This window comes from Paramormyrops kingsleyae, chromosome 16, assembly GCF_048594095.1.
Source record: "Paramormyrops kingsleyae isolate MSU_618 chromosome 16, PKINGS_0.4, whole genome shotgun sequence".
NCBI lineage: Eukaryota > Metazoa > Chordata > Actinopteri > Osteoglossiformes > Mormyridae > Paramormyrops > Paramormyrops kingsleyae.
In genome coordinates this window covers 30,717,077-30,741,661 of record NC_132812.1, presented here as the reverse complement: position 1 = coordinate 30,741,661, position 24,585 = coordinate 30,717,077, and the positions used below count along the sequence as shown (strand labels likewise).

General features: G+C 43.2%; 2 protein-coding genes across 9 annotated transcripts in view; both read left to right on the top strand.

The window, feature by feature from the left end:
- LOC111850272 (ralBP1-associated Eps domain-containing protein 2-like) overlaps nucleotides 1-11,124 on the top strand; it is a 34,794-nt gene extending 23,670 nt beyond the window's left edge. For 2 of the 3 annotated variants that reach the window (XM_072700345.1, XM_023823993.2), the window contains 8 exons: nucleotides 402-450; nucleotides 619-755; nucleotides 1,266-1,327; nucleotides 1,568-1,657; nucleotides 7,007-7,087; nucleotides 7,682-7,797; nucleotides 9,051-9,159; nucleotides 10,500-11,124. In XM_072700345.1, coding sequence (XP_072556446.1) covers nucleotides 402-450; nucleotides 619-755; nucleotides 1,266-1,327; nucleotides 1,568-1,657; nucleotides 7,007-7,087; nucleotides 7,682-7,797; nucleotides 9,051-9,159; nucleotides 10,500-10,568 — 713 coding nt within the window. In that variant the 3' untranslated portion in view covers nucleotides 10,569-11,124. The remainder of the gene's footprint in view (nucleotides 1-401; nucleotides 451-618; nucleotides 756-1,265; nucleotides 1,328-1,567; nucleotides 1,658-7,006; nucleotides 7,088-7,681; nucleotides 7,798-9,050; nucleotides 9,160-10,499) is intronic. The other variant, XM_072700344.1, reaches the window with a different exon arrangement.
- A 4,459-nt stretch (nucleotides 11,125-15,583) lies between these two features.
- LOC111850264 (actin remodeling regulator NHS-like) overlaps nucleotides 15,584-24,585 on the top strand; it is an 84,960-nt gene continuing 75,958 nt past the window's right edge. For 4 of the 6 annotated variants that reach the window (XM_072700340.1, XM_023823975.2, XM_023823976.2 and 1 more), the window contains exon 1: nucleotides 15,586-16,387. In XM_072700340.1, the coding sequence (XP_072556441.1) occupies nucleotides 16,108-16,387 (280 nt within the window). In that variant the 5' untranslated portion in view covers nucleotides 15,586-16,107. Of the gene's footprint in view, nucleotides 16,388-24,585 lie in introns of all 6 variants that reach the window. The other 2 variants (XM_072700341.1, XM_023823977.2) reach the window with 2 other exon arrangements.

Sequence of the window (24,585 nt, the reverse complement as noted above, 5' to 3'; positions counted from 1 at the left end):
GCTGAGGTTAAGGCCATAGATGTGACTATTCTGCTGAGACTGGGCTCAAACCGGCAACCTTCTCATCACACGTACAGAGGCTTAGCCCACTGAGCCACACACTGCTAATGAATCATGCATGTTCTCCTCTTACAATGGGGTGATGTATGGCTCTGCAGGTTAGGACTCTGTGCCTGTGAGCAGAGGCTCATTGGTTCAAATCCCATACTTGACTGAGTGAAGTCACCATGGAGCTCATCAGCAAAGCCCTTAACCTCCAACTGCTCCAGGGACCAGTGGACTCTGCTTTGTCCGTTGTGTGTCACTTTAGATGACAACATCAGCTGCATACATTTCTTGATGTCCTGAAAAGTTATTGTGGGGGGGTTATTATGACTGGTATGTGATGTGTTTCTTTTTAGAACCAGCGTGCAAGATGGATTCAGTAATGAGACCTCGATCGAGGCCACGGTACTGAAGTTTATCTTCAAATAGTGCAGCGTGGAAAAGTATCAGTATACATTCCTTCGTAACATGAGGAGGCTTTTCCGTTTGTATCTTAAATACGTTTCAGTCGTGGTGAAATGTGAATTTTTAATCAGGTGTATGGTGTTGGTTCCACACCCTGATGGTGGACAGGTCCTACTCCAGCACGTCCATCAATGACTCTGTGAAGAACTCAGAGACACCTCCGGCTCCTCCACCCCGCCGGCAGAAGACCCACTCACGCGCTTCATCGCTGGACCTTAATAAACTCTTTCAGCAGAGTCATCATGGTAAGGTACACATCCCCCACATGTAAAATAGTATAGGTGTGTCAATGGTGTAGGCTTGGGTGGTGTCTAATTTTTTCATAACATCATACCATCCACATAATAAGCCTGTACATTTAAGCGTCCTGGGTTGTTCCCCGTCTCATGCCCGCCTTCTGGGATGGGCTCTGGACCCCCCGCGACCCAGAAGGATAAGCGGGTTGGAAAATGGATGGATGGATGAAATACCTTGGTATACTGCATTAATACTGCATACCACCCAAGCCTACCAAGGTGTTGTACTTACAAAAATCCAGGCATCTGAGAAAGAGGAATCAGCTACCAGAGGGCAAAACACCATGGAATGTCCTGTAGTTCGTATGAAAACATTTCCCAGTTATTCCATGTTGGGGAAAAATAAACGTGACTCTATGAATATGAATATAAAATGTGAATTCATGTACATTACATATTCAGATTTTTTTTAATTGGTAATGTCTTTTGCCGACCTCTTTGAGTCCTCTCGTGTTTCAGAGCCTGGAGGTGACTGGCCACTTCCTCCTCCAGCGCTTCCTCCGAGACGTGTGGCGATGCAGGTATCTGCTATGTCACCTCTGCCCTCACAGGAAGCCATTTTTCTGGAACTTTCTGTAGTTCTTCACCCTCTTCAGGCTCTTACCAAACCTGGGGCTGTTTTCTACTGAATTTTTATTTATTGTTCAGGTCAGAGGACAAGCTCTCAGTGTCGTGATCTTTTCCCCCATGTGTGAGTCATGCCATGAGGAATATGTCTTATTGGTATTTTATCAGCTCTGCCATATCATGGTGTTTTCCAGGTGCAGCACTTTGTGCCCACTGCAGAGAAGAGCTCCCAGAAGGCACTGCGGCAGGTCGATTTCGCTGACTTCACTAAGTTCAGAGCAGAGGTAGTCTATCGATTCCTGTCTAATTCTTTTTTTTTTTTTTTTTTGGACAGCTTCCGATGTTGATTTGTCCAATAGCTGATGAAAAGAACAATACAAAATCAGCCTTATTTCATGAAAAAGTGATAACTGGAGATGCAGAACTGTTCAGCTGGTTTTGATGTAGATATTTTGGGTCTTTGTGGTGTCAAGTAAGGGTTTTATTTGAATAGATCATATGCGTTTGCAGTTGAATCATGTCAAATATTCTATATTGCCTAGTAGCTGATCCATACTGGAACAATAATCATGTTATTATCCCCATGATAGTCATGTTAGTGTGTGTGTGTGTGTGTGTGTGTGTGTGCGCGCGCGCGCGCGCGTGCGTGTGATCCAGGTATTCATCACATTGTAGGGACCAAATGTCCTCAGAGTATTTTAAAAACCTGTTATTTTGATGTTGTGGGGATCATTTTGTCTGTCCCCACAAGGGGAAATTCAAATTCATAAAGATCTGTGACTGCAATTAAAAAACAAAAAATGCAGAAAGAATGTTCCTTATGGTTAAGGTTAGGGCTGCCTAGCGGTTAAGGTCGTCATTGCTGGGATTAGGGTTCTGCCCATAGAAATGAATGGTCGCCTCAAAGATATGAGTACAGGCCTGTATGCGTGTGTGTGTGTATGTGTGTGTGTGTGTGCAGGGCCGTGCAGAGACGTTTAAAGGGGCGGGTGCTCAAAGTTAAAAAAGATAGAACAGGCTGAATAACAACAACTCACATTCATGATGAATCTAATATGGAATTATGTGGATATCCATATTAGATCGTTTTTAGTGAAATAAAAGCCCTACAGAAAAGAAGGGAAAAGTCCTGTAACTTACTTTAAAACAAAACACGTTCCCTAAAACAGTGAACAGAGCTACAGACCCCCTTGTAACACCCTTACCCAGTTAGCTAGCAGTTAATGACCACCACTACTTGTGCAGTTCATAAAAGGACAGGTAATGTTTGTTGCGCTGTTGCACAAACAGCACGCTCATTTATTTCAATTCATTTGTTGTTATAGACTATAGTGTGCGCTGTACACCCTATTTACTGTTTTGTTGCAGTCTGCACCTTCCAATTAATTTGCCTGCTTCTCCTCCAGCTCCGCACCACCCAGCCTGCAGAAAATGCGCGTGCACTTTGCGAGCTCGTACCCGGCTCGTAACGAGCGCGCTCTGCCCTCAAGGGCGAGCATTGGTTAATGGCAGTCATGTGACTGATGCAAGCCAGATCCTTTTATTTGGCAAAATTGAGATTAATAGTTACATTTTATTGTTGAGGGGCAAAGACAGGGCTCCATACGCACATACACATTTAAAAAAAAAAACAACAACAAAAAAAAAAACCCAAGAAAAGGGCACTTGAGGCATCCTGGAGGAAAGGGGCGGGTGCTCAAGCACCCTCCGCCCCCCCCTCTGCACGTGCCTGTGTGTGTGTGTGTGTGTGTGTGTGTGTATATCACATTCCCAGTGGTTAAAACACATATATCTGGCTTGTTATTACATGGTGTTCATTGTAATTTAAAACTTACATTAAAAGAGAAAAACCTTGTTTATTATGACTGATGTGGAAAAAAATCTTATTGATACTTTAGCTTATGTACTTTTACCCTTCCTGTGTGCATTATATAAATTCATTTTGATTTTATGATCAAAACAAAATGAATCCTAGCCATTTCTTTGTTTTATTTGGCAGAATCTATGAAACCAGATTCATTTAGGATGCATGATTTTTTAAAGCTATTTATGTTGGACTCTAAAATCTCAATAAAGCGTTTATTTGTTGACGCTGAGCTAGAGGACAGAGTTTCAGCTGACCTCCACACACCTGTGTCAGGCACTGGTCACACAGGCATATCTAGGGGCGGGGTCACAGGCCCCAGCCGAAAGCGGATTGCCCCCCTCTTCTGTCACTCACTGACTTAAATTGGATCATTGGCTAATTGTGAAGTTAGCCCTTCATATGCCTGCAAAAATTGCCCCTGTGCTATGATGCTTTGGGCTGAACGCAAGTTTGGTCTGTAATCAATATGTCCAGTTGAATTCTCCCGTGCTGTGGTGCTTGACTACTCACTTCCTGAACAGATGACCTCATCATTCTCGCCGTCATCTCGGCTCAAGCCATCAGCTTGTCACAGCTGTGTTTGCTCTCAACTCCTCATGCCCCATATTGTGGGCGGCGCAGATGAGCACACGCATAAGAAAAAGTTTGTTTTAGCATAATAACAGTGCTCATGGGAGTTTTACTTACACAAAAATGTTCTGAGGGCAGAAGGAAAAAAGATTGGATCAGAGTGTCAACCAGTCAGATTGTAGAGGAGGTGGGTCCAAGCAACTAGAGGAGGCAGGATCAACCAATCAGATGTCTTGGAAACACCTCTTCTACACGCTGATTGTACCCAAGCATGCACTCCAGTAGTTACCAAATTCCACAACCATGCTTTTTTCGCTGAATGCATTGATAACAAAACATGGCAAACTGTTACAATTTGACTATTACATTTCAAAATGGTTTTGAGTATCGTGCCAAATCTTTTTTTGTTATGACTCCCACCAATAAGATTGTATACATAAATGTAGTATGTCACAAGATCATCTAATATGGGTTTCAAGGCTTTAATCCTCACGAGTGTTTTGTATACAGTCGGGGGGGGGGGCTCAATATTGCTGGGGGGGGCCTGGGGCAGCTACTTTGGCTGCCTGCCTACTAGTTCACCGCTGATACACACTCTGTTAGCCTTGGGATTTGAACCAATGACCTTCTACTTATAGACACAACATCCTAAGCTACTGAACAAACCACCAATTATTTCTTTCTATCCATCTATCCATCCATCTTCTGCTGCTTACCCAGGGTCAGGTCACATGGGCAGCAGTCTAAGCAGGGATATTTATTTTCTTATGTACAAGAAATGAATAACTAGAAGGAGGAGGTAGGAAGCACACGCTGGTTACAGCACGTTTCCGCACCCACCGCACGACAGACCACCTCAGGGATGAGAACCTGGGTGCACCCGGGTGATACCTCAGCACCAGACCAGTCCAAATGGACCAGTGTGATTCTTTTCCGGTGGCTGGAGTCCCAGTCCTGCCACCAGCCCTTACATTTCTCTGTAAGTTGGAGGACCTCCTAGAAGAAGAGAATTCAATTCTATGCATTATCTTATGCATTTTGTACATGGCCATAGAAAAGGTCTTCAGAATGTAGTCTTATATTCTGGCTTTCATTGTGAGCCAAATCTCTGCATCCCATGTGATCAACGTGCTCCAGCGCCCAGCAATGCGGAGCCTCCAGCGGAAGCAACAGCGTCATCTGTGCCAAGCCCGTCGTGGCCGTATCCCAGAATGCACCTCTCAATTGTGATTAAATTATGGCAGATTGCCGTACCCCTCTGAGGGGCCAGCACTCGTTCACGTCTGACCCAGAATCACAGGCTGAGTGATGTCACCAGAGACCTGAGCACAGCTGAGGTAGTCAGCAGAATCGGTCACCTGAGAAAATGAACCCACACTCCACACCCGCCGGTTCTGTCAGCGAGCCTTGGCTCCACCACATGTCAGCGTTTCTGTTGTCCTCCGCTGATTAGAGGCCCAGGTGCATCTGGAAGCTGCCTCCTAACTGTTTACAGTTTGCTTATAAGCCCCCCAGGCAAGTTCATATCCAGTGATACATGGTTTTCCTAGACACATTGCAGATATAAATATGACATGTCGCTGACAGGATATGGTTCATTATGTCCATATATATATTCCATTAACACCCTAGAAAAAGGACTAAATGTACATGAAACTCTCCCATTAGAAGCGGCTCGCAGCTTTTATAAAGCTGGGTATTTGACAAACAATTCAGGTTAAGTCTCTTGCTCAGTAGGTTTCCTTCTGGGATGCATACAGGACTTTGCCCATAATATTTACACTGGCTGCTACCCAGTTTTTCTTCACTATCACTGAAGCACACAGTTATGAACTGTAACCTTAGTTATATTGTTCTTTTTCTGATTTGTACTAAGAAATACAGTTGAAGGCGTTAATTGGCGTTTGTGGAAAGTTGGAACGTCTAGAATGACTGGGGAGCCCTTGGACAGATTTTATGTTACCCGTCTGCTCGTCTTCTTGGCTCAAGGCTGAAATGTGAGTGTTTGGCATAGAGCAGGGAAAGGCTACACTGAGTAAGATGGGCATGAGTGAGAGAAGACTGAGCTTTCATCTCTGCTGATCATTGTATTACTCTTTGTTTCATTGTAACACGTGTTTGCTGTGGATATGACTGTCGACAGATGGCTTTATTGGGAATGAGTCTTTGAAGCAGGGGATATAACGATGTCCTTTATTAAGTCATTGTTTGGTTTTTCGCAAAATTCCATAATGGGTCACATGAAACATAACACTGTCTCGATAAAAACACATAAGCAAACATAGCCAGCTTGACCTTCATCTTCATTAAATATACTTAAATGTTTGCTTATGTATTAGTACTGTCCTGCTGGACTTAAATCTTCATATGCCAGTTCTGGTTTCTATTTTTTCAGGTGTGACTTTAAAAGCCCTGTTATATACAGGATGTTTGAAGGTTCTTTATTATCTTGTTCCGCAGCTGATTATTAGCAGCAGTTCCTCTGGTCCCCAGTGACAGACCCAGTGACAGACCCAGTGACAGATAGCTGGAGTCCATTAAAAATTAGCTGCTTTTTAATGGCAGATACTGATGCCTGAGCTGTATTGAACTGACCTGTTTTTTTTCGACGTCTCGTTTGCGCGTCATCGGCTTCGTTCGCATGGAATCTGCTCCCCAAGTTCGAGTGGCTTTTCCTCAGGGTCCTCAAATTTCCTCTTGCAGTCCAATAGCATGCAGTTAGGTGTAGTGGTGTCTCAGAATTCCCCAGTGCCTGCTATTGTGTGTGTGTGTCTTTGCCCTGTGATGCTCTAGGCTCTTCCTTATGTCCCGTGTCCCCTGGGTTAGTCTCACTGCAGTCCTGCATTGGATGAGAGGTTTTGGATGAAAGTTGCTCAGATTATAGATTCACCTAGGATGATGTCAGATAAGGATGTTTTAATTGTCACAATGTTCGAGGAGTCAAGAGAACAAGGCAATGAGTGTTTTGCTGTAAGTGGCAGTGGTTGACATCGACCCCCCCTGCTCTCGCATGGTCATGTGTTAGAATGACTTTACCGAACACACCCTGATTTATCCCGATAAAAACTTAATCACTTTTTGCTTCATTTACAATCATGTTGCCTGTGAATGAAAATGTGATGTTTTACATGCCACATTAGAGGGGCACTGCAGCCTTGCTGGGGGGCTGAAACCCCTCTTTGGTTTTGCGTCATAGGAGAAAAGTCCCATCAAAAGTAGCGGACAGAGACCCCTCTGCAAAGCAGGCAGGGCTGAGGACAGGGTCCACACCAAAACGGTACGTGCTGATCCTAATGGGCCTCTTGGGGAATGAATGTTTTCTGCACCGTGCAGTTTGCACAGTGCCTTACAATAACATCCTGAAAATGATCAGTATTATGTTAAAATGGGTACTGGTGATCTTGAATGTTACATTACAGTATATTTCTTTTGTACAATAATACATTTTTGTTGTGCTGTCTGTTCTGGTGTTACTAATGCTATCATTCCAAAGTGATTATTTTTCACATTCAAAATGTGTTATAAAGATTAAACTATCATAACTTCCACTCTTTATATAATGATATTGCAATTGAAGATATGTGTATTTTATATGAAATGTGAAGCAGTTCTCCTAAAATATATTAGTATAGCAGTCCTGCTGCATGGACAACTGGATCCGGTCTCAGAAGATGCAGAGTCATGTGGGAAAGCAGCTGTGTGGTCACATGACTTGACAGGCACCAGGTCTTGGTCCATTTATGATGTCAGGCCTTAGTAGTACTGTTGGTTCTATAAATTAACATTTTCCTGCAGTGGTGAGTCATACCAGTGGGGGGCGCTGATTGGAATGACCTCATCTGTTTTACTGCTGTCATTCACCGCTTCACAGGATACTGGGTCCTCACAGCAGCTGCCGCAGAAATCAACACACAAGAAGTACCGCCATGCAAGCCAGAGTCTGGACCCTGTCACCGCATCCACCACCGGGACCAGACAGACCCAAAGGTAAAGCCTGGGGCTGGCTGCTCTGGGAGGGCTAGATCCAGTCAAAAGTGACCACCTTATTCAGATTTCATCATGAAATAATGCAAAGCTGCGACCAACTGGAATAATTCAGGAATTGGTCTAAACTGAAGAACAAAGCTGATAATGAATGTTCAAGCCCTTAATTCAGCCGATAATCAGAATCAGAATACTGCTGTTATGTTTGTAGCTATAGACTGTGTATCACACAACTACGCAGAAGACGAGAATAGACAATGCACAGTACGATATACAACAATTTCTATATAAAAAATAAGTAAACATATAAAAATGTTAATAAATAACAGTGGATATGAAAATAAGTACAGTACTAAGTACAGTGGTGGAGCAGAGCATTAGAGAATGCATTGTAAAATGGTAATTATTTCAATTGTAAAAACATTATCTAAGTGTTTTAACATCATACCTGGCTGTACTTATAGCAAGAACAAATTCTCTATATTAGGGGTTCCCAACCTTTGAATGTCCGCAGACTGGTTTATGTCATACGGCAGATCGAACGGCAGTTTCGTAACTTTTTTCCATGACTTTTTCATAACTCTTTCCATCTCTTTCAAATGTGAACAGAAAGTGTCAGCATGAGGGGGGGGTCATAAAAAGTTGAAAACATGTTGTTTATTTTTGGAAATTAGCCAACATCTCCTCAAAACCCCCCAGCTCTCTGCCACTCAGCGGAATAATGGCCAGAGAGCGGGGTGAGAAAACCTAACCTGTATCATGTCTTTCACTAGTTACACTCTCAAAACACTCCGGTGTTTTAACAGCAGTCTGCTAAAATCTGCAGAGTCAGTACTAGAGTTGCCCAAAAGTTTCAGGTTTTTCTGGAAAGCATTTCATGAACCCCTGTACGTTGGACAATGTGTGCAACTACACAGTTAGTGCAACTTTCTTTATTTTTATTTACCTTGGGGGGATAGTGGTTTGGTGTTATTAAAGTTCAATGTCTTCAGGACTGCCTTTTGAGTGGACAGTTAAGGGCTGCCTCAGGAGTCGACAGTTAAGGGCTGCCTTATGAATGGGCATTTAAGGTTTGCCTTTTGAGTGGACAGTTAAGGGCTGCCTTAGGAATGGGTATTTAAGGGCTGTCTCAGGAGTCCACAGTTAAGGGTTGCCTTATGAATGGACATTTAAGGGCTGCCTCGGGAGTGGACAGATATTGGCTGCCTCAGGAGTGGACAGTTCTCACTGCTCTCTGCCTCTTCTCTCCCTGTCAGCAGGCTGCCCAACAGGCAGAAGAAAGACATCCAGACAGCTATCCGTAAGAACAAAGAAACCAATGCGGTACTGGCAAGGATCAACAGTGAGCTCCAGCAAAAGCTCAAGGTCACTGCTCTGTGTATCTGTCTACTGTGCATGTGTGTGTGTGTGTGTGTGTGCACGCTCTGTGTGTGTGCGTGTGTGCACGCTCTGTGTGTGTGTATGTGTGTGTGCACACTCTGTGTGTGTGTGCACACTCTGTGTGTGTGTGTGTGTGTGTGTGCACACTGTGTGTGTGTGTGTGTGTGTGTGTGTGCATTGCTCTGTGTGTGTATGTGTGTGCACACTCTGTGTGTGTGTGTGTGCACACTCTGTGTGTGTGCACTTTCTGCATTAGCATCTGCCCTGTGTTGTGGGTCTCCTGTGTGTCTCCCCAGAAACACATGTCAAACTCACACCCTTGTTTGTTTGAAGCACTGGCACTAACCCCTTGTAAAAATCTATCTATTAATTGTTCAGAGTCTAAGGTAGATTTCAGACTGAAACACAGCATGATTGAATAACTTGAATGGTATGTATTCAGGCTCCGGAGGGACAGTGTATGACTCGAGGAAGTTAATTATTTTCGTTATTCCTCTGAGTTCTGAGAAAGCCAGCGTTGAGTCTGTGCTATGTCTGTTTCGGTAGTGGGAAGGCCAGCATGGCAGACACCTCAGGGTGGGGGGCTGCCTCAGGGTGGGGGGGCTGCCTCAGGGTGCGGGGGCTGCCTCAGGGTGGGGGGCTGCCATAGTTTTCATTTCAGTTCACACCTGAAACACCTCACAGAAAGAACATCATGCAGCAGTGAAATAACCACATGCACGACAGCACCCTAAATCCTCACAAAGGAAATGGCTTCCTTTTTAAGTCCTTAAGTATTTTTCTGCCCAGATTGACTATGAAGTGTGATGAAGCTGGTAGTGAGAGAGCCCCAGCTGCCCCAACTTCACTCTTCTGTCTCTGACAGTCAGTGTAAAGCAGTGTTTCTCAAATCCTCCCAGAGAGCCCATGTGCTGCCTCCCTACTGGGAGCTGGGAGGGAGCAAAAATGTGTACTGTCTGGGGGTCCCTGAGGACCGGGTTCAGAAACACTGGCTTAAAGGACCAGTTCCCAGCTTTGAAATGAAGTTTTGCATACTATCTTGCTTTCCTTTTTTGAGACAAACACACACACAAATACACAGTTGAGAGTGAGGCTGGAGGTGGGAGCACAGGGATGTAACTATTCTGCCGAGGATGGGACTCAGACAGAGGCCTAACCACCCCCACCCCCCCCCGCCCCTGTTAGTTCCTGTCAGTCAGCCCTGCGGAATTGGCTGTCTGAACCTCACACATATGAAGCACCCCTGCACAGCACTGTAATTTCATTCCTCCTGCAGCGCCTCCTTATTAGCTGACTTCAAGGTCCCTCTAATGGTTCCTCTTCAGGAGGTGCATCAGGAGAGGATCTCCTTGGAGGCCCAGCTGGAAACCCTGCGACCAATCGCCTTTGTCTGACCGGCTGAAGGACCGAGCCGCCTATCCTAACCACGCGTGGCGTGAAATGGCCCACAGCGGCGGATCCGTGCCAATAAGCGCGGTGCAGAAACCGGTCAGGATGCCTTTTTCCCCCCATTTTCGGTGACCACTTCACCTCAGAGGATCCTTAAGCCGAATGGCAAACAAACTTTTGGCAGCTGCACGAGGTCTTGTGTGACTTGGGCTGAGTGATGTTCAGCCCCCTCAGCTCACTGGCAGATGTGACTGTACATCTAAAGACATAAAAAGAATCAGCTGTCAGCATCTAATCAGAATCAGCTCTAAATGTCTGTCATCAACTTCATCATCTCTACAATAGAATATTCAGATATGGTTTAAATATACAGTGCATTTATCATTTTCTTTTATTTATATTTAAAGTATGCTTGTGTTTTTATAGCATAGTAGTAGGATTTTTATTATTTTGTGTCTGGGTGTTGGACTACTTTTTTTTTTAAAGATATTTCCTGTTAGTAGAAAAATTATTTCTTACACTATCATCCATCCATCCATCCATCTCCCAAGCATTTATTTAGTCAAGATTGGGGGGGGGGGGGGGGGGGGGGGCTGACTTACGGAAAGCACAGGACAATGGATGGGGGTACGTCCTGGAAGGGATGTCAGTCCTTTGCAGATCACACACACAAACTGTCACATACTGTGGGAATTTAGAAATGTCTGTCCACCTAATTCCACGTCTGAAGACCGTGGAAGGAAGCCATAGGAAACCTGGGCAGCAAATGGAGAACATGCAAGAAACTCCATGAATGGGATTCGAACCCCCCCACCGTGAAGGTATAAAGCAACAACACGACTCATTGCGTCACTGTGCTTGATTCCCTCAGTGACTATTTTTATAGATATAAGTGAGAGAAATTTAAAGGTATCCAGATATTACTTACTTCTACTCAAACTTATGCTGCTGAATACTCAATAAATATAAGGAAAGTGAGACTGCAGTTTCTCTTGCATGTATGGACACTTCCTGTCCTTTGTCAGTTTATGATGTTTAATATATATGTATCTCATCTCTGAATGACTTCTGAGAGCACTGATTCTGCAACACTTACATCTATGAAGGTATGTTTATTTTCAGTCCATGGTTTTGCATGTCATGCTGGCTGGATACTCATTTGTCCATCTTGTCAATGGTTTGACATGTTTGTTTCATTGAAAGCGCAATATCTTAACTCCTGATTGTCATTTTCTGCACTCCCAAATCTACCTTTTTTATCTCTTTTTATGCATAAACAAAGTTGCAGGATGAAGACCAGCATTGTTCAAAACTTGCAGCTGTTACATCTGAACCAATTGTTATAATTCCTGTCTAATGTCTGTTTATTTTTTTCTGCAAAATTATACTCCAGATTGAGCAGCTTGGAAAAAAATATTAAAGAATGACACATCATTTTGGCATGGAAATAAAATAACTATTTACCCGATTATGCATCATAAAGATTATGCAACATTTAAAAGTTGTGGTGACCTAAACCGAAAAATTACTTTCTTTAAAATAATAAACAGGAAATTAAAGAGCCATTTGATGGGGTGTTTAAACAGGGATCATACTGTCCTTTGGGTTGAGCTTGAGTTAAATGGCATTTTACAAAATAAAAGCAAAATATCGACTTGGTGCAACAGGACGACTACAGCTAGGTCTTTAAAATGGTGCTGGAACTCTAAATCTAATAAATATATCTAAGAAGTACTTATTAATATTTATGGATGCTTTATGGGAAATTGTAAGTACATTCATTATTTTCACTGTAGTATATGGTGTCTGCTATGAAAATCATAGGTCTTTTGAAAGTACTTGTCCTTCCAGTATAAGTACAGATGCAGACTGTACTTCATCAGGAAGACTTTTCATGTCTCAATTTTTCCTTTTTAGATTCCTGTAAATGATTGTATATATTTATATATTTCTGTGATATATAACATTTTAAATGTTTTATAATAAAGAGCATTATTTTATGTGATTCCCAGTTAGGTTTGGACCAATGGGCTCTCCTTGTGAAGTGTGTATCTTTGGAGTAACAGTGGCAATTACGTGAATCTGAGACGGTTTCCAGCAGAGACCAAGTTAAGTTGAAATTGTTTTCTGAATTTTGTTTTTTTTTGTGGAGGTTTTTCTGGATTACAGTCTCAAAGAGGAACAGTTGAACACTCAAAATTGCCATTTATTGTGCATTGGCTCTCATTCTGCTGACCACAGCAGAACTGCGCACGTTGGCAATCTTGAACGTAACAGAGTGTTGGTAAGGTGTGAGCTGGAGGGAGACAGAGCGATGGCATCGGTCTGGATTTGTAGCCTTTCGTGCTTCTGTGGTGGTTTTTCAACTGCCTTGTGCTTGCAGAATCTAGTTATTGAAACTCAGCCGGCACTGAGTAAATGAACTGACATCGATGGGGTTTTACGGTGAGGTCAGCTGGGTGGGTGCAGAAAGGATATTGGAAGAAGCACTTGGAGATCCTGTGTTTCTTCGAGGTTTGAGTTATCTTCTGAGTTTATTTTCTATTGTTTTCAAATTTGTGAATTAAAGAGCCTGTGATCCATTTTTATGTCGTGTTTTTAAATAAAACACATGGCTTGATTAAACACTGCTGTCCGGCACCTCCGTCCTGCCCAGTACAGCCCAACATCAGATACAAAAGGTACAAATGCTCTTCCTGGTACACCAGGATTCAGGACTTAGTGCTGTGGGCCTGTTGTGCATTTTAATAAATTCGGACCATGTTTAGCAATTCATTTTGAAGGCTGACTTTTGTTTGGAATATATTTAATCAATAATTAATAAGGCACCATATCCAGATTTCCCCCAGAGACCATTCTCTCTAAGAGGCTCAAATACTGGGTCTTCTGTAAATACCAAATCCTGACTGCGGAGCTGTTTTCCGATTCATATTTTTCTTCCCTAGGTGTACCATGCTCACGGGTCCATAAGCAATTTAAGAGACCATCCCCAGTCTATCCTCATCCTGCCCATCAGATGCTCACAAAGAAGAGTGTAAACAGGCTCCAGTATCGTACAAGGTAGATAACGAGAGGGTTCATTCTGAGTTCAGCTAATTTCCGAGGTACCGACTGCTCTGAATACGCTTCAAAGAAGTCTGCCTTTAGGTATTCCTGTTCAACTAAAATAAGGCCATTTATTTTTTTTCCCCCCCAAATTGTTTGTCATGGCTGTGGCAGTTAGGAAATTATTTTCACCCCATCTGTAAATTAGGTCAATTTCAATCAGGTGTTTGCAGTCCTGGTATATAGTAACTCTTAAGGAGAGATTTCCGTGGAAATGCATTATATGGTGCTGGCTGGATTTAGCAGAATGTCTCTCACAGAAAAAGTTACAAGGTACCACAAACTCCTGGAGGTGCAGTAGGCAGAGAGAGGGACACGTGTCACAAAGTTCAGGGAGAGTTCAGCGGTGCTCTCTCCGAGCGTCACCCAGCATTCAGCCACAATGACCAGAGTTTCAATTGTCAGCAGAACCTTGGATTGATGCCTGAAGCAGCACATTCCCAGCAAGCAGACTGTCTGCTCCCATTCAGTGATGTCAGAAATGGCTCTTAATGGCTTCTGTATTACGGAAGCAATGGTATGCTTCATTTTGCTTTATATGAAGCACATGACTTACTAACATAATAGCTCTTCTCAGCTTGTGTATTTTTTTAGTCTTTCTAAAGGATTTTATCTCTTGGCACACATTTCAACCACACCTAATTCAGAATCAGAATCAGTTTTACTAGCCAAATATGCATGCATACAAAGAATTTGATGTGGTGTATTTGCTCTTCGTACACATAAATTTAGATTAAAAAATTAAAGCTAAACTCAGCTAAACTAAGCTAAAACAAAACCTATGGCAAAGGAATAAGGTTAAGTTATAAAGACAAGCATGAAAATTATGTGTTGTGAATAAATAAAGAAAAATAAAGTAAAGTGCGGATGTGCAATAGTCCTGAGATAGATTGTGTTACAGGGGTTGAGCAGGGCGGCTGCTGTTGGGGAGCAGCTGTTCTTGTGTCTAGAGGTGGTGGTTCTGATGGACAGGAACCATCTCCCTGAGGGCAGAACTTGGAGAAGTTTATGTTCATTGTGATTGCTGACATCTTCTCCAGTAATGTTTGTTTATTAAACTCATTTGTGTTCCTACCTGCAGCGCATATTACTGAGAACATTTCCTTCCCTGTTATCATTTGGGTGTGCAGCTCAATGGGTTAAGGATCTGTGCCCATATCACGAAGGTTGAAATCAACCAAGTAGTCATATCAACTTTGGACCTTAAGCAAAGCCCCAAATCCAAGTTGTTCCATGAATCTGGCTGCCCCTGCACTCTGATCCATTTCTACATTGCTTTGTATAAATAAATGTTAAAAAAAATTCGCCTGTCACAGCTGAACAATCCCGATATTACCAAGATTTGTCATTTCAAGTAATAACCTCTAGATGGCGCATCGGGCACTGTGAGATCAATTTTGCATACTTTACAATGGGTTTACAAATTGTTCAAATAAATCTTAAATATAGCTAACAAAAGTTACTGCATTTAGTTAAACGTACAACTATTGTTTTTGTACGTTGTGTCGCACCCTTTAAAAATGTATTTTGAAATGTAACACATTTCAGATATCAATGTGTGTTTGTCCTATAGCTTCTTAAACTATTTTAAGCAAGTCCGAACATGGTCACTACGCATTCTTCATATACTGTATCATTTATATACATGGATGTGGTAATTATGCCACAAAATCCAAGCAATCATGTAAAACAATTAACCGGGAACAACTGTTTTCCAGTACTACGAAATATAAGTGACCGAATACTTTACGAATGTGGAGCCGAGTATAACACAATCCCGTTTTAGATATTCTCAACATATAGTGTAAAAGACACATATTTTGACACATATTGCATGCGAGATTTGTGAGTCTACACCCCGAGCTTGTAGAAATCCGCCGCCCTGCCCTCCTTACTGTGTTCCGGGTGCTTATTTCTATGGAGCCAAATACGCATGTGATAATCGTCACTGTTTCCTTTCGTTTTCATACGGAAACCCTCCTTGTCTTTCAAATCAGAATAGATAAGAATCTACTAAACAATGTTCTTTTTAAAGCCTTGCCATGTTTTTCACTGACTTCCGCCCAGCAATCGCCCTTTATCGACTCCTGGTTTTCTGTTGAATGAACACAACGTCGCTCCAGATCCGTAAACACGCCGACGTCCCATGCCGGGTTTTTACGACAACATTTTTTTTTAATCCACCTCCACTTTATTGCATTGGGGGAAAAACCAACCGATATGCAGCTGATGGTCCGAGGAGCGGCTATAAACCAAGACTGACGGCAGGCTGCGGTACTCTGTAACAGCGTGATTTTTTCCCATAGGAGGGTAAAGGGATGGAGGATTTTAAACTGACTTTGGGATTTTTTTGACTGAACAGGAAAATACCGTTAATTGCTGTTTTTTGGATTTGGTTATACCTGGGGGGATTTATTATTATTATTTTTTATATTCAAGATGCCATTCGCAAAAAGGATCGTGGAGCCTCAGTTGCTGTGCAGGCACCCTATCCCTAATGATGACGGCTTGATTTTCGAGGATCTGAGCTACATCAGCAGCGTAGCGCTTTCGCGGACCTTGAGGCAGCTCTCGGACCTGGCCAGGCAGGCGTGCTCCCTCTTCCAGGAGCTGGAGACCGAGATAATATCCACGAACCAGAGAGTTTGGGTCCTGCAAAACAAAATCGCACGAATCCAGCAAACAGCGAACGGACTGGACCCCAAACAAGAGGCAGTGCGTGAGTAGTCAGTTTTCATTCCCCCTATAGTATAACCATCGTGCGTCATTCTTACTATCAGACAAAAAACAAGTTTATATTGTGACGTGCTCTCTGAAAAATTGCGAAATATTCATCTGTTGATTGGGATTACCCTGGAGGGGTCTTAATGTTGGAGAAATACTTGGTCAAGCAGCTCAATCCGTTCACCTGTCTCTTAAAATATTCTTAATACGGGGAAATCTAATGAGCGTGTTATTTAACTCAATACTTAACGAAAATATAGCATGACAATTATTATTATTATTACTATGTATTATTATTATTATTATAGTTTGCTGAACAGCTATTTTCCCTCTAGAGATGGGGGTGTGTAGACCGCATGACAAGCGCCGATGCCCCATTTACCTTTATTAGTCAAGCTTACTATTTTCTTATGAATAAACAAACCCGTGTTTGCAGGTGCGGAGTGCTTTCTTCGTTTAATTAAATATATGTCACTGCACATTTAGCTGTGTCCCCCCTAGTTAGTTATGTGATGCAGTCTACTTGGTCGAGGCCAAGTCATTATATCTACGTGCCATTATTTGTTATAATGCTAATAACATTTTTATTTATCGCCGTAAAAAGATGAATGGACAGTCCATCACAATTATAGCTGTATATTATACGTTATTCATTGGCAGATATAGCTAGTAGTAAAATTGTAGAATGTCAGAGGTAAATAGGTGTGTGTGATTTATTTTAGGCCAGCCATATGGGACTGCGTCGATCGTCAAAACAGGTTGACAGTAGAGCGCTCTGATCCCCTCTATTCACCAAGTTAAGTCTTATTAGGCTGCACGCGCCCGGGCCCCTAAATCCTACCACCGTGTCACATTTGCAAAAATGTCGTGTTTCGATTAAAAAAAAACACCTTGATATTATTTTGCATAATTTCGCATAAATGCATGCTATGTCTACGTTTTTCATATCTATGATGGATATATATCAAAGCATAACAATTCTTATCAAACTACTAATCATCATGTTTCTTTGCGCAAATAAATATATAAGCAATTTTAGGGAACATGTAAAAAATCCTAAGGAGGCTCTTGTCCTCGCAGAGCCGGTGTGCCGCAGTCAGGTATGTTGCGTGTATGAAACACAGAACCCGGGAAGATTAACGGGATGTATCGTTAAATGATTTCGCCCGTTGATAAATCATTTCGGTTTCCAGCTGCCCGCTTTCCCTTCACAGCCCGACATCATACGGACAAGACATAAGTGACGAACAGCTTGCCGAGGTTTATTATGGCGTGTGCGGATCTTGGGCATACAAATGAGGTTTGCAAAACCTGTCGAGGAGATTCAGTGGGACGAAAGGCTACGTCGGGGTTTTATTTTAATTAAGATGAGCCGGGGCTGTGAGATACCGTGGGACTGTTTCGGCAATATTCAAAAGTCCTCCTGGTGATAATTCAGGACGTCTCTAATTATTTCTCGCATAAGCACTTATCTCTTCTATGTCGCCTGGGAAACGCCTGCAAACTGGTTTCACTGGAAAGCTGTAGGTCAGCTTCATACAGGCACTATATGGTTTTGTGTGTTGTGTTACGACTCGTTATTAACGTCAGGGAATGTATGACTGACAAGAAGCCCCCCTTTGGAATCAGCTAAATTCAGTGGTCATTATTGTCACCATAGGCACAGCGTATGGCTGTGTATCTTCGTGGTGTTTTTTTTTTTCCATGTCTTCGTTATAATCTGTCTGGTGACTTATGGAAGCAGGGATTCAGGCATGAGGTGTCTTTGGGCGACTGGGGGCTGCATATGCCCAGGCAGGCAGTGCAGAGACGCTCGTGAAACAGCCGGGCTCGATTTGCCTCCGACACCCGAGTTCTCCCCGTTCCCAAACATCTGCATTATCTCCCCCTGTAGCTAATATTTATCGTCCTTCACAGCAGTTCTTGAGAAACCGCGTTATATAATGACTTAGCCTCCTGCCTGAGAAGGTGTGACCTGCTTGCCGTCGCTGAGTTTGGTGAGGTAGGGCATGTTAAAACAGCCAGAAGAGAAGCAGCACTTTGAGGATCTGATTGTGGTGCCCGGAGACAACTGTGTATTCAAAAACAGTGAGGTCAACTGACCCCCTCCCCCTTAATTAACCGTACTGTAGGGATAGATTAGATATAAGGTATATTTGCTTCTTATGTTGAGTCTGTCAGGGAGCCTTTTCTTGTATCTGACAGTCTGACAGTAATCCACCTACCAAACAGTGTTGTGCATGTTTATTTTCCAGTAACCAGTTATTTAGGGAACGAAACAACGTGGTCCAATATCTTGCATCTAGTAATTAGGAAGTCTGATTGTACCTCTCTGTGAAATTACTAGACTTTTTGTGTCTGGTTTTAGAGCCAAAACAAGCAAACTGCCTTTGGCACTGTTTTGTTTTTAGTATGGAAAATGCTTAATGTATCAGTCCTTACTTCAGCATTTTGTGTTTAATTTCTAATATAATTATAATAGTACATTTGTAAGTGGTGAAAGGGAAGCTTATTGTAAATTGGTACCATGTGAGGAAATATGTGCGACACTGGGGAGACAAAAAGTATTGTGTTAATTCATGATTTTGGTGTCAATATGGTCAGTGGTGGCCGAACGATTCAGGAAGCGCATTTGTGAGTGAAGGGGTGCTGGTTTGAATCCCTGTGCAAGGTACTGTCCCCAAGCACTGCTCCCCGGGCGCTGAATTAGCTGCGTGCTGCTATGTCACATATGGGCTAAATGCAGAGGACACATTTCATTGTGGTGTGTTGACAATTAATCGCTTACACTAAAAAAAAAAGAACAATAAATAAACATGTTGGAAAATATTTAATGGCTCACACTGTTATGTGGCATGATGGTTAGGTACCTGGGCTTTTATTCTCGTAGCTGTTGGGTGGAATCTCATCTGGGTACAGCTGTTGTACTGCAGATGAGGAATTTTACCCAGATCGATTTAACACACTCCTTATGGTATTATGAGGGTTTTTTTCCTTTGGTAAAATTGTTGACTAAGAAATGAATTAATGATCTGTTGGTCTGCTTTTAAATGTGTTACCTGCTTCCACAAAGATTTTTGCAGTTCTAAAGGCCCCTATCTGTTGTTAATGTTCTACTCAGCTCTGGTTCCTGTTATCCACCTTTTCCGTGGGAATCTCCGTGCTTCTCCATCCTGGGACCATTCGAAGCCATTCTGCCAGGGATTCCCTCTGTGACTCAGACTCAGTGAAGGGCTACCTTCTTCTCTGCTGTCTTGGCATTGAGATTCCTAAATTGTTTAATGTTAGTATGTAATCCTGCCCTCCCTGTCAGAGGTTCTTATAAAAGTCAATTACACAGGAAACGCAAGAGATAGGAAATACGAATCAGTGTCCTTCCGGGTCTGACGGCTGCTTTTCCACCGTGCTAACAGCAGCACCACAACATGAGCGTAACCCAGCGAAACCTCCGGCTGTGTCTCTCCCACCAGGGCTGTGTTTACACTCCAGATTTCAGCAGCGTTTGGGGCGGGATGCTGACACAATTAGGTCAAACACTGCACACAGAAATAGCGGCTCGCTCCGCAGCCGGGCTGATAAAGCAACAGCGCCCCCTCTGACAGGCTCTCTGCGATTCGCCGCAAAGCCGCGCCTCTCAGACTCTATCTACAGCCAGGGAGAATCCGTGTCCTCATTAGCCTGGGCTCCATCGTCCACGGCAGCTCTTCGCTTGTCTTCCTCTCACTGATTAATAGCAGCCTTTTGCAGTGCAGAAGCAGAATTACAAGCCCTGCTATTTCCCAGCCTGTGTCTGTGGCACACTTTCCTGGTGCCACACAAGTCTCGCTTGGTTCATTTCCATTTTCACTTTTTTACACACTTACTCTCTCTCAGGATTGATGCAAATGTGAAGGTGTTTAGATGCAAATCAAACAGTGCAGGCAGCAAATGAGACTATGAAGTCGGGCTGCTGTTTTCTAGATTTTTCGAATGAATAGATAGGACCTTAGGACCTTAAGAGCACAAGGAGTTGAGCTGCCATTCTGGTCTGATATTTCTATGTCAGGAGATTAAAAAACACAGTTAACACCAAATTAATCCATATTAACAGCTGATATAAAATATCTTCAACCAACCTACAGTAGATGGATAACTAACTACTATTCCTAGCAACAGTAAGCACTCACTTATTAAGAAGAATAAATCATGTGTCTCTGAGACAAAGAGAATATACCTGAGTGATGTAATAAATATAAGGATATGGCAACCTCAGATGTATGTGACGTGACTTCAGCATGTGAATGTTCTCCTCCAAGCCCCATTCATCAGCTGGGTCCGCTGTAGCCGTTTGGCCCCGCCTCCTTTCCTCCGTGACTCATTTCTCAGTCAACATCAGCCACACGCGGCCCCCGAAGAGCACAGTTAGATGTGCCAGAGGAATGCCGGCGAGGAATGCCGCAGAGATGGGCCACCGTGGCTACCTTCAGCCCCCCCCCCCCCCCGCCCCGCCACGCTTGGGGGGAACGACGAGCAGAGCCTCCCGTGTGACTCTGACATCACGTGCCTGGCAGTGTGCCACGCTTGAGTCCCTTGGAAGCAACGTGACGCTGATGCGGTGCGCTGGAGGTGGGGGGTGGGGGGGTGGTTGTCAGGGAGAAGATGCAGAGTGTGCTCTTGAGATGCACTGGGTTTTCAGCACTACACACTCCCTGGTCTGGCCATTCCCTGTTTATTGGAGCAAACCCAGCTTCATGGGGCCAGGGGGGGGGGCGGAGCATAGGGGGGCTGAACACCTTCCCTTCAAGCATTTTGTTAAGGTGGGGGCCGCCAAGAAGGGCACAGCCCATACCCGGGCAGGTAAGGCAGGGCTTTAACCACAGTGGCGAATCGAAGACAAATATTCACTGTTGCCAGGAAGCGCAGTTAAATAACGTAGCGCCTCGGCGTAGAGCCGCCTTCCGTAGGGCGGCACGGACTTGCTGGGGATGCAGCAGAGCGTGTGGGGAGGAGAGAGCAGAGATGGCAGCCCCCCCCCCCCCCGGCAAGACTTAACATTCCAGAGGCTCGCTCTCATTGTGCCCTGCTTTAACATCACAGAGAGATTTGGAATGCAGCTTCTGGTGGCTTTTAGTCACCAAGACCTCTCCAGCGGGGTCTAAATGCATGTTTCACCACATCTACCAGCACTACGACAGAACAAAGAGATCATAGAATAAACTAGTGACCAGATTTTTTTATGATTTTTTTCATAGGGGTAAAATATGAAAAATGATAAAGAATGCCAGGACAGCTCGTTGATGTTCACTGAGATAGTGTTTCAGTTTAAACATTTTATGGTATTTCAAGGTCTTAATGTTCATTAAACGTAACGTGCTGTGGAATTAACATACCGTCTCATTTTGACTTCCTGTTACGTGGTTATGGGTGGAGACATTTTTCGGCACAGCGGGTAAACGTGTGCAGAATATTCATGAATCTTACTTCACGCTGCTTGACTGGGGCACATGAACATTCAGTATTAGTGCTGGCAAGGTCACACACATGTCATGTGTGCGTGTAGATGAACATGCAGACATAAATGTGACTGTGTTACCTGGATACATTTTTAAGAGGGGAAAGAAAAAATATTATTCAAAATGTGAAATAGCGCCTTGTGCCCTTGTTTGAAGGTTGTGGAGAAAATTGACATTGACGTTGAATATTAGACAGAATTGTAGACGTACAGAAGGGGTGACAATGCCCCGTGATTGGGTGGGGAGTTAAAGATATAATGATAATCTTTATTTCTCCTTTTACAAACCCTCTCCATTTCCTGAGTATAGCATGTATGTTCTCCAGACTCCATGTGATGAAAGGGAGTGATGAGTGATGTCATCATTCATGTTGCTATGACATGTACTGAGAACACTGAGTTACCTGCGAGTTTCTCTCATTCCATAAGGCACCTGTACAAAATGGGGAATAATCTTAAAATAAGCTTGCTAATTATGTGTTCTTTGCTGTGGGGTTTTTCTCCGGGTACTAGGTTTCCCCCCACAGTCCAAAAACCTGCTAAGGTGAATTGGACTTACTAAGTTGCCCATAGGTGTGTGTGCCCCGTGATGGGTTGGTGTCCTGTTCCTTCCCTGTCTTCAAGGATGGGCTTCAAACCTCCACGGCTCTGAATGGGACAAGTGGGTACAGAAAATGGTTGGATGGATAATTCAGTATAAATGTTATGTGTAACTCTGCATTTGAAAGTGTACGAAGTATTACAATCCTTGAGCCTAAAGATTCAACATATCCGATAAGCAACTTGTGTCTACATGGCATCTGCTCAAAACTAAAAAGCAAATGACAGAATTTTGCTCAAGTATAGTTTTCCAACTTAATGTAATTCTTAATGTTTAGATGTGAAAATAAGTAACAGATTAATGGAAAATTCTGTTGTAGAGTAACTTTGATGGGGAATTACCTCACTGACACTGTGAGTTTCAAAGTAGATGTCTGTATGGGTTGTAGAACGTTCCTTTGCATTCCTCTGCTTTGGTTGTTAGTCTGTTGTGGGGGGGAGGGGAACCTGTTTTCCCCAAAATCTGCATAGTAACAGCACAGAACGCAGTCTGACCTTTGCATGGGTTCGCCGCACCAGCTCTTGAATCTGCCCCTGGAGGGAGATCCTGCGCATTTACTGTGACTCCCCAAGATCACACGTGCTGTGCATGCAGCTCATCGGTCTGAAGGAGACGACACTGCAGCTGCATGATTCGGAGGCGTGTGGCACCTCTGACCGGGACGTGTTGCTGACATGGTGCAGCCAGCACGGACCTCAGGAGTATGTCAGTGACACCTGCTAGTAATGTTGTACTTTCATGAGCAAATGCCTGCACTCATCCTGTCCTTCAGGTAAGACGTTCAGGCTCTTTAAGCACAGGCATTTTTGCCTGGAGGTTCAGGTTCAAGTATGATGCCCAAGCCAAGGATTGTCCCATTGGCTTAATGGAGTAATGCGGATATCATAACCATAGCTGACACTGTCCTTCAGGCATGAGCTGTTATTATCTGTGGGGGGGGGGGGGGTCCCAGCCTTTTCTTTTGAAATACATGCAGAAAACAATAGAACTAGTGCATTTTTTTTATGTTCAACTTTTTTTTAATTTTCATGGACTCAAGGGCCAGTAAAATTGCTGTGTGTGCCCGATGTTGCCCATGGGGTGGTGTTTGCCCAAGCCTGGCTTAGAGAGAAGTTCAGACCTCAAGAGAGAAGATCTACACTCCTCCAGGTATAGACCTCAGCTGTTTTTTTCACCAGTGTGACTTGCATCACAGGTGAACTTTTTTGAAGGTCTGAAAGATGAAACCTGTGAGCCTTAGGGAGATGTGTGATGTTTCTTTCAGTGCCAATACTCCTTAGGGCTTACAGTATCTAAGCTGTCTATACAGATGCCTGACAGAATGTTTACTACACAAAGTCTTTTTGTACTTTTTTAAGTTGAATATGCATTAAACATACTGCCTTCAGTTTTGAGGTATGTATAGGTCCAAGAAGCTTAAATCTTGGGTTTTATTCAACATTGCAAACACTGACGATCATGTTCAACCATTGTGATAACAAAAGACTTCTGTCGATGAAATTGCTTGATCCATAAAGTTTTATTACTGGTCAGTCTTGTAGCCATGTTATCATTTGTCACATTCTCATGAGGTTGTGACATTCACCAGATGGCTTTAGAGCAGAGCTGGGTTTCACTGGAGAGACCGTTACAAATATATCAGTTGAACAGAATTTTTGCCTGTTTGTTGGTATATCTCTAATTGTTGCAGAGTTCGTCAAACATGCTCTTCACGAGTGTTTGTCACTGGGTTTTTGCTCCAGCTGAACTCTTAATAAATTATGATGAAATGATTACTTTTAGATGATATATCAGTTAAGCATGGGCAGTATTACAGTGATACAGTATACTGCTGTATTTAGGGTAGACTGTGGTATTTTTGGTGTACCATGGTATTTTGAAATTTTGGCATTCTGTATGATTTCAAAATGCTGGAATACAATGCTTTTAAAAATACCGTGAAATACATACCGTGGTATCATTTCTGGATGGTATGAAAAATCAGATACTGGCTTAATCACTATTATATATCTATGCACTGGTACCAATATGAAATTCACAGTACAGTTAAAATTATTTTGAGTTCTGTAATTCTTTATTTAATGATTTCTGGAAAGCCCAC